This window comes from Pogona vitticeps, chromosome 4, assembly GCF_051106095.1.
Source record: "Pogona vitticeps strain Pit_001003342236 chromosome 4, PviZW2.1, whole genome shotgun sequence".
Lineage (NCBI taxonomy): Eukaryota > Metazoa > Chordata > Lepidosauria > Squamata > Agamidae > Pogona > Pogona vitticeps.
This window is the reverse complement of record NC_135786.1, coordinates 42,221,027-42,238,350: the sequence shown is the minus strand read 5'-3', so window position 1 is coordinate 42,238,350 and position 17,324 is coordinate 42,221,027. Positions and strand designations below refer to the sequence as shown.

Genomic DNA, 17,324 nt, shown 5'->3' with positions numbered 1-17,324 from the left:
AAAGCAAGTGGAGCATTCCTGTGTCTGTTATCTACCCTAGCAATAACAACTTTGAGATCCATACACCAAACTGAGTGCCTTTTCAGAGCAGCACTTGTTACTCACTCTAGAGTATCCTTGGTGAAGCTTGGGATAAACTCAAATGAGATTGTCATTTGGATAGGTCAGAAATATTTATAGAATCCAAAATAATCTGCTCAACATTGGTGGAGTGACTTCAGATAATAATTATGGATGTTTGAACATCTATTGATTTTCTGCTTGGTGTGAGTGTCCTTTTCTTTTTGCTACCTGAGGTCTTCAGTGTATGTCTGCTTTATAAATATTTAGTGTACAAGTACTGTATATATGTGCATGCTTGAACAGTGTTGCATTAAAATTATTGTCTAGCAAGAAAGATATGTCTGGCAATTCAAAGTGGCTACAAGCATATGGTTTCATCTACACCTGCAAATTACTGAACCCATCACTTAGCTCCATGTGAATCATTTATTATGTTAGGGTGCCCTGCAGCAATATCTAGATGTTAAATAGGATAAAAACCTCTCTGCTGGTGGGAGATACCGGGGTGCATTGTGGGGACCAGTCCAGAACTGGAGGATAAGCAGAAATTCCTGTGGTACAGGATATGCTTGCTTGCTTAAGAGTTAGTGTCAACAAGATCCCATTTCATTTCTTTGCCAGCATAAAGGAGTGTAAAATGATGCCAGCACTTGTTCTAAGGCTCTTTACACTAACAGTGCAATGGGAAGTAGCCTTTGTGTAATCAAGATCTCATTTATAAGATGTTTTGGATTTTTTTTTCCTAAGAGGATCAGTTACCCTGCATTAGTTGATTCAGTTTTAACTTCCTTGATTGCTTTCTCCACACATTGCATATTTACAACATGCCCATAGACGTATTAACATAAGCACACTGCCCTTGACTCAAGTCAGAACTGGCTGTGGTGAGAAGAACTATCCTCATCTCTGTTGGAATTTTTTTTAAAGCAACATATGTCTTCCATTATTTCTTGATCTAAATTTTGATATCAAAGCTCCAACTCAGCATTCTTCGTTCTTAAAACTTGTGCTACTGTACCTTTCCTAACTCCTGATTTCTTTCTTGATTTACCTCTCAGTGGTAAAAGAAATTAAAGATTTTTCTGGAAGCTTACCTTCCTGGAAGGAAGGTAATGGTATAATACGGCAATGGTAATTTCTTAGACACAGTGAGGAAGGTTTTCAAGACGCCTCAGCCCATTATTAAACTTCTTTGTGCAGTGCTTTCCAACCTTGGGAAACCCATATGTTCTTGGACTGCATCTCCCAGATGCCTTCACCACCAGCTGTGCAGTCCAAGAACACCTGAATTACCCAAGGTTGGGAATCACTGACCTAGTGCATTAGTGCTTTCACTCCAGCGTTCCAGGCACCATATATTGACGGGTTGTTGGAATCCGGCTCCAACAACCTGTGGTGATGGGAGAGGTCCCTGAAAGGTTCCGGAGGGAGAGACCTCTGAACTAAGGAGACTGCAGTCGAATTAATCTTTTCAAAGCGTGCTCAGGATCATTGGCTGAAGTTGCTGTTCAAATGGTTCAGTGATAACAGCTCTCTGTGAAAACAGCTCAGCTCTCTGTGATAACAGCTTCCCCAATGATGCCTGGCACCTCCTTTTATTCTCTTACTGGTTACATAACATCAACTGTCAGGTTTACATGAGCCAATAGGATGCTCTGCTCAGCAACACACCATATTACATCACATGAGGAGATCAACATGGTTCATACAACATGGATATTAACATGACAAGAAATACCTTCATATGTTTAGCTATGGCAGATTTGGGATGTTAATGTAGGAATGTTCCATCGTTTGCACAATCATGCCTTTGTCAGATGTAAGGGGAGAAGCAAGGGTTTGCCAACCCCATTTGGCAGCTTCCCGTCTCAGAGCTACATCTAAGCAGTCTTTCGCAAAAGGTGGAATATAATCCTGCCGGTCAATCCCCGCATTTAAAGAATAGCCAGCACCATTCTCATCTAGATTGGCATTGTTGATGATGGCCCCTAATTCTTTGGGCGGGCCTGGGGCTGGCCCGCTTTCTGGTTTCCCTGAATATTGTCAGTTTGACCTAGGTTGTCAGAGCGGGAATGGCATTGATTAGCCCAGTGATAACCCTTATGACAGATGGGGCATTTTTTAGATGGTCGAGCCACGCCCTTGGGGGCCGAACGACATTGAGAACGGAAATGTCCCTCCTTTCCGCAAGAAAAACACTTCCTACCTGCCACTGGGTTAGCGGCTACTTGGGCAGCTGCTAGCAGATGTGCTTTGTAAGTATGAGTTCCAACATTCTGACATACACGCAGCATATCTTGGATGGTCGTGTCACTCTTGCTGTAAATGGGGGTAAGCGCTGATCGGCAGTCATCATTAGCATTTTCAAAAGCTAATTGTTTAATAAGCATGGAGCGGGCGTTGGGGTCATCTATTTGAAGTTCTAAAGCACGGTATAGTCGGCTCACAAAATCAGAGTACACTTCTTTCGCCCCCTGCCGAACTGAGCCAAAACTGGCGGTAGCATCACCTCCAGGTATTTTCTTCCATGCTTTAAGAACTAACTTAGCAGTCTGCTCTAGGGATACATCTGTCAGTGCCAATTGCTGCTGGTTGGTTTGATACTGACCCTCCCCAGTCAACATGTCCCTGTCTACTAGCACTATAGGATTGGCATGTTGATTTTTTTCAGCTTGTGCAAGGCAAGGTGACGCCATTCCTCCATAAGGAGCATATAGTGGGCCGGAGGTAAAAGCGATCTGACCACAAGTTTCCAATCATTGGGGGGTCAGATTCTGTTCACTTAAATTTTCAAGCAAAGCTTTAGTATAGGGAGCATGGGGTCCATTTTCTTTGATGCTGTGGAGCAAATCCTTTATCACTTTCATTTGGATAGGCTCATATCTATCAGGTACAGGTGGTCTGCCAGCTACGCCAGGGTCATTATCATCAGCACCGGGAATAGCTGGTACAGCGGGTCGTCCACGAATAACAGGAAACGCTGATAAGATAGAGTTATCTGTAGCCCCAGCTTCACAAAGGGCAGCTGCAAGGGATCTGGAAAGCATAGTAGTGTGCCCATGGGGGGTTGAACCTGACGCAGAGGGTTTAATTAGTACTGCCTTGTTATGTTCATCAGTGGGAAACAGATCAGGGCTGGAGTCCTCATCATCTCTCAACAGTTTATCTGGAGGTTTTGGTGGCAGCCGCCCCTGGTTGTAATTTGGTGGCGGCGGTGCTGAAGGCATGAGATTTAAAGGTTGAGGAGGCAAGATTTGAGGCAAGGGAGGATAAGAGCTGTTCCCAGATGCTAGCTGTTGACTAAAGAGAATGTTATTTGGTGTAAGTCCCTTTAAACAAGCTCGGACCTTACACCAGGTAAACAGAATTCGAGAAGACACTTTTGGATTGCCTTGAAAATTCATGCCAATTTTTGTCCACTTTTCCAAATCAAAAGTTCCAGATTCGGGTACCCATGGACACATATCGCCGATAGTCCAAACTAGGGCTTCGACTTCCTTTTTAGTAGCAGAGTGTCCATTTTCCGTTAAAAGATAGTAAAGATCATCAACATATTTAGACTGTTGAGGAGACAGTGAAGAACCCATAGTTTTCTAACTTTGAGAGGATCACTCACCCGGGATCCAAAGATGCGAGGCGCGCGCTGTAATCCTTGCCGGACGTGGGTGAGGGAGTGACCTTCCACCGGTATTCTTAGCTTCTGGGAGCCTCACGCTGAGAAGCAGGCCTCACGCTGAAGTAGGCTGCACACGCTGGAGTAGGCCTCACACTGTGATGTAGGCTTCACACAGTGGAGTAGGCCTCACACTGTTAAGTAGGCCTCACACAGTGGAGTAGGCCTCACGCAGGGCACCACTTGTTGGAATCCGGCTCCAACAACCTGTGGTGATGGGAGAGGTCCCTGAAAGGTTCCAGAGGGAGAGACCTCTGAACTAAGGAGACTGCAGTCGAATTAATCTTTTCAAAGCGTGCTCAGGATCATTGGCTGAAGTTGCTGTTCAAATGGTTCAGTGATAACAGCTCTCTGTGAAAACAGCTCAGCTCTCTGTGATAACAGCTTCCCCAATGATGTCTGGCACCTCCTTTTATTCTCTTACCGGTTACATAACATCAACTGTCAGGTTTACATGAGCCAATAGGATGCTCTGCTCAGTAACACACCATATTACATCACATGAGGAGATCAACATGGTTCATACAACATGGATATTAACATGACAAGAAATACCTTTATATGTTTAGCTATGGCATACATTCCCACAACGGGTTTGTAAAGATCTTCCTGCAGAAAATTTTCTAGTGTACCCATCATCACTAGCATTAAATAGATTTGGAGGTCTGTAGTGATATCATGGACTTTCTCCTGCTAGTGAGTTGCCTCTTAATTTACAAGGGCCGAGATGGTTCAAAGCTTTTTAGACTGCAAAAGGTGATGTGCTGAATTCCAATTTGGAGTTCACTCTCACCACTTGCAAAATGTGCTATGTGATTCAGTTACAATTTTCTTGTTTCAAATAGCCTATTCAAATATAGGATTACAAATATATATTACATAGGTGGACTTGCTGGAAATTGGGATTATTCATAGCCTTGTGTGAGTGTTCGTGGAGAAGCAAATTCAGCTGGGCTGAATATAAGATGGGTCTGAATAAGTATGATAAGTCTTTGCTCATCATGGAAAAAGTAGAAGACAACGTCTTTTGACTTCCTTAGCAGTTTGTATGTATGTGTGGGTGTGTTCTTCTCAAAGGATAATTTGATCTTTTCCCATCCATTTAAGGGCATTAACCCACAATATATTGCTTGGTCAGCAGCAGCAGCATGATAAACCATTGAGACCTTCTGTGCATGAACAACACCCAGTGGAGCATATCACTAGTATAAACAGAACTCTTTTCCTTTTCCATATACTTGCATATTTGGGAGAACCAGCAGTACGCAATAAACAAGGACTTTCAGTCCAAATGTGTAATTGTCAAGGAAGGTGACTCACTGTTTGTGCTAGCGTTCCCCCCCCCCCCATTGCCTTTCCCATCATTTAGTTCTGTCAAACAGTTTTAAAATTTTAGACTTGTAGAAGGGTAAATGTTTTGAGGAACATTGTTGGAGAAACCAGATACAATCTTTCAGTTCTCCTGAAAACTGTACAGGAGCCTTGCAACATAGTGGTTGAATTGCTGTATCACAGTTAAGACACTGATCATGGCCTGAGTTCAATCCTGGGCTCAGGTAGCTGGCTTGAGGTGGACTCAGCCTTCCATTCTTACGAGGTCGGTAAATTGAATATCCAGCTTACTGCAGGGGATGGGCACAGTGTGTAGCCTGCAGAATTAAATTGTAAATCACCTAGAGAGTACCTTAAGTACTATAGGGTAGTATAGAAACAGCATTGTTACTGTGATCATATCTAGTTGGCAACTGCCCGTGGCCTTTTTTGCATTTTCAAAACAATTGTAGCTCTGCACAGCTAGTCTCTTTCATCTGAGGGACAATATTGCTCAGAGAAGTAGGAGATTTTAATAGTGTTTTAGATCCAACCTTAGATGGGACACTTTTTTGACATTAAGAATATTCTTTGGTAAGATTGGCATTGTGAGGGGCACAATGTAAGTCCCTGTCTGCGGGTCAGAGCTGGGAAATTAACTAGTTTTCAAATAATGCTGTCAATCATCCCTAGTAACATTTTGGTGGGATGAAGCCACAAAGCAATGAGGAGCAATGAAGTTATTTTAGTGGTGCAATGGAAAAGTAGGATCACAGATACTTTCCTGGTGTGGAGACATCTCGTGGCTGATGTGCAAAGAAGTAAAAAGAAAGTCTGATGAAGCACAAGGCATACAATTGGAACACAGAATGTAAGAAATACGCATCAAGGTTAACTAGAAACCAAAAAGGAAGAAATGGAATATATAAGCATTTCAGTGTGTGGTGTCAGTGAACTAAAGTGGCCTGGAATGGGACATTTTCATTCAGACAACTAGAAAGTATTCATCTCTGAAAACAACAAACTCAGAATGGCATCTAAGACAAGATGCATCACAGGCTTGAGTTTCCAAGAGCTGAGCAGAGTTGTTGAGGACGGGACATTCTGAAGATCGCTAATTCATAGAGTTGTCATTAGTCGCAAGTGACTTCACGGCATGTAACAACAACAAGCTCCGCACTGAAAGCTTATATGGATAAACTAGGTTTTGTTGATTCTAAGCACATATTACATCAAGTGAAATAAATTACAACTTTATTTCCTCAGTCTAAAATAACTATTTTCAATTAGATTATTTTCTCTTTGATATCTCAGGTTATTGTGTCCTTTGTAGGTACAATTTTTTTTCCTGATCATGCTACCATATCTTTAACTCTTTTGTCCTTAGACTAGGTTAAATCCTTTAGGTTTTGGTGGTTTAATGTTTCATGACTAAATGATACTTTTAAAATTCAAATGATAAAGAGTCTATCAGAATATTTTAGTGTTAATGAAGCATCAACTACTACCTATGCTACCAAATGTGAAGCTTTCTAAGGCCATTATAATACAGAACCTAGTAGAACTACCTTTTGCATTGTAACATCTGGAGTTCCTAAGCCAGTATTAGCACTAGCCACACAGGCAGGGGAATTCTGGAAGTTGTAGTCCACATGATTGACTTTCCCAAGACTTGGGCAAGGTGTGGTGAAACAGCCTTACTGGAGGTATCCATGTGTGCAGAGTTCAAAAGAAGCTCTTTCATTTTTGGGTTCTTTGATAGAAAAACACTTAATATACAGTGGTGCCTTGCTTAACAATGTTAATTCGTTCCAGCAAAATCGCTGTAGAGCGAAAACATCGTAAAGCGAAATTAAAAAGCCCATAGAAATGCATTAAAACCCGTTTAATGCGTCCCGATGGGCTGGAAATTCACAGTGCAGCAAAGATCCTCCATAGGGCGGCCATTTTCGCTGCCTGTGCAGCGAGGAATCCGTCCCAGAAAATAGCGGGGGGGGGATTTTGTTTACCTGGTGGCCATTTTGAAACCGCCGATCAGCTGTCCGAAAATCATCGTTTTGCGAAGAATCGGTTCCTGAAACAGAGAACCGATCATCGCAAAGCGAAATTCCCCCATAGGAAACATCGTAAAAAAGTTCATCGTAATGCGGTTTCATAGTTAAACGGAGCAATCGTAAAGTGAGGCACCACTGTAATTCATTTTGAATTCTTTGTTTTAATGAAAGAAAGGGACATGAAAACATGAAGGGAAATGGAGAGAGAGAGAGAGAGAATTACCTGAAGGACTGGGAGATGCTGGAAACAGCAAAAAAAGAAGAACATAGGGAAGAATGACTAGTGCAGAGTCACTGCCTCTGGGAAGAATTACAGAGCTAAGGGGTGCATTAAAACCTTTCCAACATCCTTTCTTTATTTCCTCTTTTTTCAGGAAAAAGTGTTTTTCTTTTTCTTTTCTGTTTTAAAAATGAGTCAGCAGCTGAGTAAAAGTTCCTGAACTGGAAGCAAGTGATCAGAGGGAAATGCAGACTATTACTTGCAACTTGAAAGTTCACCTAAGAGGTTTTTTTGTTCACCTTCTCCCTTATGGTGAGGATTCCCAGGGTGGTATAGTGGATAAAGTGGCGGACAAGGACTCTGAAGAACAGGGTTTGAATCCCCACTTGGCCTTGGAAACTCACTGGGGGTTGAAAGTGGTAAAATCACTCCTTAAATATCTCATTTACCTTGAAAGCCCTATTAAGAGTCACTATATGTTGGTTCCAACTTGATGGGTAAGGACTCACACACTTGTGGTGAGGGAGCAGAGCTCATCCCAAAGCTGCTTTGCTATATTCCTCCTCCCCCCTGTTGTTCCTTCTTTTGTTTTTGAATGTTGGATATAAATCGAGGAAGATAATTGTGTGGGTGTGCTATTAATAGGGCTGGCTGCTAGGTGGCATGGGTGGAGGGTGGAGATTTATATGATTTAACATCTCAGGCTCCAAGACCAGAAGTTTAAAGCTGCTGCCTGCTTACCACGTCCTGGCTGTGTGTTTGCATTTTGCATTGTGCAGTTTGCAGTTTTGGCTATCTGCTTTGTAGTTTGTAGTAGATTTGATTTTGTCTTACCTTGGTTCTGTATTTTTTTATGGTTCTTTGGGCTTTTTCAACTATGAGCAGCAATAATCGGAATGGGAAGAAATGAGACAGAAGAACTGAAAGAGGCAGCCCCTTTTAGGTTTAAAGAAAAAACTGGCTAAAAGACACACAAACGAGAGAGGCCCCCCACTGAACCCAATCTGAGTAAAAATAAAAGTTTTCACCATGCTCATCCCTAGAGGCCATATCCTGGCCAATCTGCATTACTTTCAAACTTGTCAGTGCTTTAAAATTGACAAAATGAGGTAGTTGCCATCCCAAGAGTATGAGAAAAGGACATGTATAGCAGTAGGCATAGATAGATTTTTGTTTTTTTGCTCTTCTGCAGATGTCTCATCATTGAAATGCAAGGAGAGACGAAGCAGGAGAACCTGGAGAGAAAGGCATACTTTTTAGCATAGCACTCCAGTTGCTGTAGGAAACATGTGCTAAAAGGTCAGTGAACTATGACTAATGATTTTTAAAAAATGAATTATATGAAAAAAATATTGTAGCTTGGCAGAATTCAAATTTTGCTCTCATTTTGAGAAGATAAAATGATGCTGAAGTGCAATGGCATTGCAATGGCCCTTTGGGATGTTGAGACATATGTGCTGAACATATGGCAAAGGTTTCTTCAGGAGATGGAATGATGAAATAAGAGGTCCCGCTTTTCAAAGGTTCCTAATACATAAATCTGCATGTATCTGAGTTATTGCAGACATCCAGCAGAGTATCACAGACAGTATGCATGATCCAGCTTCTTCTTTTCCCCTCCAAGTTATTGTAATGTCTCCACAAAACTACAGTCATGGGCCAGATGGATGAGCAGCCTCTAACTTAGACTAGATGCTGAAAAGTGAAGAGTGGGTTTGCTTTGTTGCCTGTCAGGAGGTGGGGAGTCATGTACAAGTGTCCAGTCGTCTACTCCATCAACTTTTGATGACTCACAAAGCAGGACGACTCGCCAAAATGGTGAGTCGTCCCCATCTCCAGTCAAAACTGATGAGTTACCAAAATATTGATATCAAAATAGTTGAGGAAGATAAAAGGAATACAGTGGTGCCTCACACAACGATGTTAATTGGTTCCAAAAAAATCAACGTTGTGTGAAACATCGTTCTGTGAAACACCATTTCCCATAGGAATGCATTGAAAACTGGTTAATCCGTTCCAATTGGAACAGATTGCCGTCTTTAAGTGAAAAAACCCATAGGAAACATCGTTGAGTGAAACAATGTTTCCTCCATTGGAATGTATTGAAGCTGACTCAATACATTTCAATGGCTTTGCGAAGTCCTTTTTCGCGCCTTTAAAAGTGCCTTACAATGTTTGGAACAGGTTTTGAATGCTTGCAATCGTTAGCCCACCTCCTGAACCCTATGCAAACTTAATTTGATGTTGTTCTGAGTCGTCTTTAATTTTTGGTGATTTTTTGAATTTTCTCTCATTGGAATGCATTGGACGGAAAGTTCAATGCATTCCAATTAGAGAAAATTCAAAAAATCACCAAAAATTAAGGACGACTCAGAACAACACCAAATTAAGTTTGCATAGGGTTCAGGAGGTGGGCTAACGATTGCAAGCATTTAAAACCTGTTCCAAACATTGTAAGGCACTTTTAAATGAGCGAAAATGGACATTGGAAAGGGCTCTTTGATCTCCGTTTTCCTGCTTTTGAAGCTCTTTCCGATGTCCCTTTTCGCTCATTTTTAAGTGCCTTACAATGTTTGGAACAGGTTTTAAATGCTTGCAATCGTTAGCCCACCTCCTGAACCCTATGCAAACTTAATTTGGTGTTGTTCTGAGTCGTCCTTAATTTTTGGTGATTTTTTGTTTTCCCTATTTAAATGCATTGAACTGTCCATTCAATTGATTTAAATGGGGAAAATAAAAAAATCACCAAAAATTAATGAAGACTCAGAACAAAACCAAATTAAGTTTGCACATGTTTCACAAGGTGCACTATGGAATCCAAGCATTTAAAACAGGTTTCAAACATTTTAAGACACTTTTAAATGAGCAAAAAGGGACATCGTTAAGTGAAATTCCCCCATAGAGAACATCGTTAAACGAGGGGGGAAATTCCTCAAAAAAATCCATCGCTGTGTGAATTCATCGTTGTATGAAGCAATCGTTGTGCGAGGCACCACTGTACCTTAGACAGACTGGGACTTCAGATCTATTTAGCCATTCTGAAATGCAGAATTATTAGCATAGTTTCAGGAGAGACATTAGCTCTGCCCCACCTTTATCGCTTTGCTCACATGAGCAGTGACATTTTGTAAGACAAATGTTCTCCTTGTTTTCCAGCTCTTCGTATAAACAACCCAGATTGTTAGGCTTCTTGCTTGCATATAGAGTGTATACCTGAACAGGAACCTCTTCTCTTCAGGCTTCTCTTGTTTATATGTGAATAAAGTGATGATGGAGAGGGATGGAGCCGGTGTCTCCCCTGTAATCATGATTCCAGATTTCAAAATGATGTAACAGGGCATTTGAAATGGTTGCAGGTGAATTAAACAGTGGGGGCAACTGCACAGACTTCTGCTTCTCTGTCCTGGAGCCTGCTGTCCCCGAACCAATCATTCAGAGCAGGAAGAGTTTATCTCTATGTATGAATGTTTGTCTTTGTTTGTGACTAGGAATTTGCTCGCTACACTCAAATAGTCTTGAAACACGAAGACCATTTCATGAGTGACGATTATGCCAAAACTTCTCTCTTTCTCTGTTTCTCACTCTTCTCTCCCTTCTATCAAAAATCTGTTCTAAGATGTATATGTGTCTGTCCACATTGGGGAATTTTGGTGATTTCTTTTAGATAGCAGAATATGAGGTAGAAAAGCAATAGCACAAAGTAATTTAGAGAGATCAGCCCAATCTCAATATCCCCTTCTTGGTTTCTTTTTCATACAAATTAGCACTTTGCATGATAAAATCCCTCTAGAACCATGTAAAGTAGAAAAAGGTCTCTTTACGTACAGTTACTATTTGTAGTTACAGTCAGAAGTATAAAAATAAAATGGATTGTCCACCATATGGAGAGACCTCCATGTTTGTTGCATGGTCACAGGTCAGAGAGAGAAGGCTATCAAGAACAAGGATGGTGGAAGCAAGCAAAAGAAGAGGGGGCAGGGGGTTGCCCTAAATGCTAGAGGTGGGAAAAGAACCTTACCAACCAAGTTAGCGGCAAAGGACAGTCACATTAATCTGTACATGCATGCAAGATTTCTATTGTCCTAACTGTGCAGCATTAAGGTTCTTTCCTTTCATTCCCTTTCCTCCACCCCTTCCAATCTCTTTTTATTGCTTGACTTTTTTGCTTTAATACAGGATTCTATGCACCATGTGCCCATGGTCATATATTTGGTGGAAAGTGGGTGGCATAATGCAGATCCAGTTAGGTGTAGAAATGGATAGATACCTTCATGTAGATACTATTGCATCATTTTATTTATGTATATTGCATTGACTTAACTGCAGACACTTTTCATGATCTATTCCATTATAATAAAGGGTGGTTGTTTTACTTCACTTTAAATGAAGTCTTGTTCTCTTTGAAGGGGTGGTCATTTATTATAGGTTTGTATGCCCTTAGCCCATAGACTGGATTAGGGAAATAAAGACCTGCGTTGGGAAAGTATGTGTCTTGAGTTTGGAGCTTTGATTCCAAATATATGGCATGCCAGCAGTTTGCCTGTTGAAATTCTCCTTCTGCCCTTTGGGAAGTTAATTACTCAATTTAGCTGATGGGAACACATGCCCCCCTTGCATTAAACAAGGAGAGCTTTGCCCTAGTCTTTGCCTGTGGGATTTCCAGTACTGTACAATTTTTTAACCATATATCTTCCTTCAACCATGATCTATTTCTCTGTTTCTCTCCTCTCAGCCTTGACATTTGGTTTCTTTACTGAAGGGGTGGATTATGCATATCTTTGCTAGTTTCCTCCAATGTGGTGCCCTTCCCAGAGGTTCTGAACCACTTACAACCACTTAGCTAAAATGATGAGGTTAAGGAAGGCATGCTGTCCGCATAGACATATGATTGCTTATGATGCGCTGAGTTGCCTCAGTTGATCCTTAATGGGAATTCAGAACTCTGAATTTGACAAAACATACTCAAGCCATTGCACATTTCAGCTTCAAGATATAGGACTTGAATCAACAGTCAAATATTACTGAAATAGCAAACTGTTGAGATTTATTTATATTTGTTATTTACGTAAAATATTTTACCTTGGCTTGCTCTTAATAAAGGACCCAAGGCAGCTTATATCATTAAAAAGACAATATTTGATCAGATTTCTATTGCTCAGTTCACATGTCACGTAAACCACTGGTTCTTAACCTTGGGTTACTCAGGAGTTTTGGACTGCAACTCCCAGAAGCCTTCACCACCAGCTGTGCTGGGTGGGGTTTCTGGGAGTTGCAGTTCAAAAGCATCAGAGTAACAAAGGTTAAGAACCACTGACGTAAACAAATCACAACTTAATCTTCATGGCTTCTTTAGCTCTTCCCATTACAAGTGGGATTATTGGAAGGTGGAAGCCCAACTTGTTGGCTTATCCATGGCAAGCAAGGAATTCTGTGGACTTTAGTTGTATCTTGAAATTTGAATTAATGCTTATGTTTATTCTTGATGGCTTAATTCTGAGATGTAGATTTAAAAGTCCAGTGCAGTGGAAAGACAGGCATTGATATGTTTCTCGGCTAATGTTGCCCTTGCTTTTCATACTTTGGTTTTGTCTGAGGATCACATCAAGTCTTATGCTTCCAATTCAAATTTCCCATTGGACTTATTCTCCTTTGGGAGAGCAATTACTATTTTTTTCCAGTGCTCCCTTAGCAAGTTTTGCACCCAGTTTATTATCATTTGACCAATGTCTAGTTTGCTTTTGTTCTTGTATCACTCTAGTTCTTAAGCAATGGTTCATGAACTCCTCGTGCACATTTGGGCCAATGACATGTCCATGTCATTGTGTTCCATCTATTCTGAAGAGCAGTGCCTTGACTGGCAAATATAGCTCAGTAACATGATGCATGACATTTCAGCTGCATCAGAATTTAGCAGAAGCAAAGCTTTCATCCAGAAACTTTTTAAATAAAATGTGGTGGTTTCTAAAGAATAAAGCACAGGAGAATAGTGGGCTGCAATAAAACAAAGCTTAAGAATTGTTGCTGCAGAGTGAAAGATTTAAAATACTTGTAAATAAATAATCCAGTGCTTATTTGGATAAGAAACAGTTGTGATCTGGCCCTGTGCCAGTCAGGGCTCTACATCATCACAAACATCCATTCACTGTCTAGCTCACTGTTAATAAATTGTGATTGAGCACTAAAATTTTACAGCTCCTGTGGTTGTTCACTCTGGACCCTCTTAAATCCCAGCAGTTAGTATACAGTGATGTTGCAGTTTTTCTCTATTCCTAGTAAGGAAAACATGTGCAGAGAGGGCTATTTTCTCTGTGATTGCTTTGCTGTCCCTTAATGTTTCCTGTTTGTCAATATGTTCTTGAAGACCAGAAATTGAATGAATACAAAGAAAGGCAGTGTGTGTATATACGTCTCTGTGTGTCTGTGTGTGTGACAGAGAAAGAGCGTGTGCATGAGAAACTTAAGAAAATAAAGTTCTGAACAGTGTACCAGCAGTGGGCTTAGATCAGGCATGGTCCCCATAGAGGATCCTTAGTTCCTGCTGTTACTGTAGTTGAACTTGTCACGCTGTTAGCATTTTTCTTTGAAAACAAGGCACGTGGCGAACATACCTTGTTTTAAAATGGAAACAAGGGAGTTGGGTCATCCTAACTGGTCCCTCACTGCTGTTCTCAGCCAGTCATTCTGCAGATCTGAGGAAGAACTAGATTCTTAGTAGCAGTGCAGATGTCCCATTTATCCTGTGGGTGGGTAGGCAGGCTAGGGCTCAAAGAGTTGCCAGTTCGGTTCTTGAATTTCGATTGAGGAGTCAGTCAGACTTCTGCTAAATCTGTAGGTGGTTTTCAGCAAATCTTGATGTCTTGGCATCCTGAACTCTGCCTGCGTAGGATAGCTGTAAGTTCCATAAATTTCTTCTTCTTTTTTTGGAGCAGAAATGTTGGTCAGTATTAAGATGTGTAATACTATAAGAGAGATAGGGTGCAGGAAAGCTCAGAGACTGGACTTTTCCAGCTGGAGACAATTCTCTTCCTTTGGTGCTGAATGCAGTCACTTACTTAACATAGTGTGAATATAATCACTTGACAAGTTGGTTCTTAGTATTTCTCAGGTGATGGAGATGTTTGCCACTTCTCTGCTTCCCCAGTTTTTTTGTTGAAGTGCAGAAAAGTGATAAACTTTTACAAATCTTTTGGTAATAAGGAACAAATAATAGGCTATCTGGCCACAGCACCAATTTGATTTTAGTATCCTGAAAACTGCTTACAGATAGATAGGAGTTTGGAAGTCTAATCTCTGTACAGTCTTATTCAGGTGTAACAAGGAATCCTGGGTTCCCAGCAAGGCTGCCTGTAAGCTGGGTGCGTGCATGCCTTTTGCCTTCCTCTGCACAGCCATCTTCCCCCTCTGCACAGCAGTTACGTTAGGTTCCAGTCACAATAGAACCATGCACACGTGGGGGGGAGTCGCACATGTGTGCAGGAGCAAAGTCGCATGTGCAAGAGGTTGACCCCTGCCTAATGGAGCTGAAAGTGAGAGAGTACATAGGTTCCCAGTCATGCAGAGAACATGGCAAGTAGCCAAATATGGGAAGGGAAGGAGAGGAATGGTCTATCATATATCTAGCTGACAGGATTGTGTCAGTGAGGTGTGATGTCTATATTTGCACATTATTATGGTGAATACATTTTACTGGCACTTTTTGGATCCATTAAATTGCCAAGCTTTTATTTCTTTATTTTCAGGTGTCCTGATGTTTGCCCTTCCTTACAAATACCAAGTCTGTGTGAGATTGGCCAATGCACAGACAGTAGCTGTGAAGCCCCAGTAGGAGGTGAGTCTTCCTTCCTTCCTTCCTTCCTTCCTTCCTTCCTTCCTATACGGCCTATCTAGCAAATTGCTACTCAAGGTGGCATCCAACAGAAATAAAGAAATATAGTTTATATAAAGCATAAATTATAAGTGAACTGTTGTGCTCTCTTGTTTTAAATGTGTTTTTGTATTGATTTTATTTACCGTTAATATAATACTTGTTTAATCCTTTTTTAATATCTGTATACTTACTGTTTTAGCTTTTAAATATTGTCTTTTTAATGATGTAAACTGCCTTGGGTCCTTTTTTTAAAAAAAAATTCGATAACATTTTTAAAACAAATAAATACAGACATAAATATATCTCTGAAGACCATTTATTGGGGCCCATGAAAAAGAGGAAGCTATTACACTCATGTCCTTCTTGTATGCTTCTGTAGGCTGCTCATTGATCACTGTGTGAACTGAATGCTAGGCTAGATAAGCCTTTGATTTGCTGTAGGAGGGTGTCTTATTTATATCAAGATGTAGCTCCTTACTACATGGATCCACTGGATTATTCCCCTTCCCCTGACTGTAATTTAACAGTCGTGTGGTGAAAATAGTTGGCTTCCATGTTGATGGCAGTACACAATGGCTCACTAGAATTTCCAGGAAATTTCCCAACCTCACTGGAGAGTAGTGTGTGTTACAAATAGATACAAGCAAAAAATGTTATCAAAATATTTTTATGAAAAATCATGAGCTCAGATATTGAGCTAGCTGTAGTGGAGGTGCTGGAGACAATTTTTTACAAAAACTCCCATTCTCCTTCAGTTCCTTTTTTTGCCCTCCAGAAATCTGCTCTGGAAGCTAGGGAAGGGTAGTGGGTGGAAATTACTTCCTCTTCCAGAAGAATCATCTGTTAGATCAAAAGCTTTTTATGGTTGAATGGCTAAGTTGGGATATAATTCATGACTTCAGCCAACTCTGTATTTTCAAAGAACATATGTGCTGCTGTAAATGTTTTTGATGGGGTAGGAATGTACTAAGAAATGCTGAAATATCAAATAAATGTTGCCCTTTTCAAGAAGAACAAGTTAATGTGATGTTTTGGCTCTCAGTTGAAGTAATGTACATGTGCATTTTACTATTATATCTTTTTTCTTGGCAGAATGAGTGAGAGGGATATCCGAAGCTTGAGCAAAGGGGTATTGGTACTCTCTCTCTGCCTTATAACACTATGGGGAAGGCTAACACTGGCCTCAACGCACCACAGAAGCCATTCAGGTACATAGGTTTGAAGGTCTCTTTCTTTACTTTCTTAGTTTCCTTTATGCATTTGGTAGTTTTTCTTGCTTCCTGAAAATATCAAGACACTTTCCACATATATAGTTACTTATTTGCAGCGGTGTCTGTTATGATGTTGGTACAACTTGCTGCTTTGTGACCAAATATTATGCAGAGAAGGAAGATTTTTTTTTCCTCCGGATCTGGCATTCCGGCTGCATACAATATTGTGAGTTTTATAGAACAATAAACTCAGTTTCAAATTCAGTTCACAGCAGTAACATTGAAGAATCTGTTCATTAACATTCAGAATTTTCTTCTTAAAAATATTTGGGATTAAAACAGAAGTCAATTCTTGAAGTTCTTATGCTTGGCATATTTATTGTGTGCAACCAAGACATTTTGTGAACCCTAATCTGAAAAACCTATGAAAATCCCCGGGTGTGTATACGTGTATATGTATATGAGTGTTTTTGTTTTTAATATTGTAAAATCCATTCTTTTTAAATAAAAAAACCCCTGCAGATTTCTGAGAAACATGAACTGCTTTTTTTCCCCATCAAAGTCTGATGCATATCAAAAAAGCCTACAAATTATCTAGTAACGGGAGGCCATCTGATCATCCAGGGCTTTTTGCTGCTAGTTGTTGACTCAGAGCGGCAACTCAAGTTTCACTTGCATTTTCACTGTAACTGTGTACAAATTGACTCTTAAAATTGATGACCTTATTTTTGGATAGAGATGTCTGAGGAATAATTTCATCATTTTTTTTCCAGGAGCATAGAACAGACATAGGAGCTGGTCTCCCTGCATGTGTATACTTCTGCAAGCTGGTTACACAATTTTAGACAGAATTGTATGGGCTTGTACACAGGCAGCTGTGTTGAGTTTTCTATTGAATATAGTCCTCAACTGGGTTCTGTAAGTG

General features: G+C 40.6%; 1 protein-coding gene across 3 annotated transcripts in view; it reads left to right on the top strand.

The window, feature by feature from the left end:
* The window catches only part of TAFA3 (TAFA chemokine like family member 3), a 125,230-nt gene that overhangs the window by 34,191 nt on the left and 73,715 nt on the right, over positions 1–17,324 (top strand). For 2 of the 3 annotated variants that reach the window (XM_020780598.3, XM_078393370.1), the window contains exons 2-3: positions 15,061–15,149; positions 16,281–16,396. In XM_020780598.3, coding sequence (XP_020636257.1) covers positions 16,282–16,396 — 115 coding nt within the window. In that variant the 5' untranslated portion in view covers positions 15,061–15,149; position 16,281. Of the gene's footprint in view, positions 1–8,513; positions 8,621–15,060; positions 15,150–16,280; positions 16,397–17,324 lie in introns of all 3 variants that reach the window. The other variant, XM_020780599.3, reaches the window with a different exon arrangement.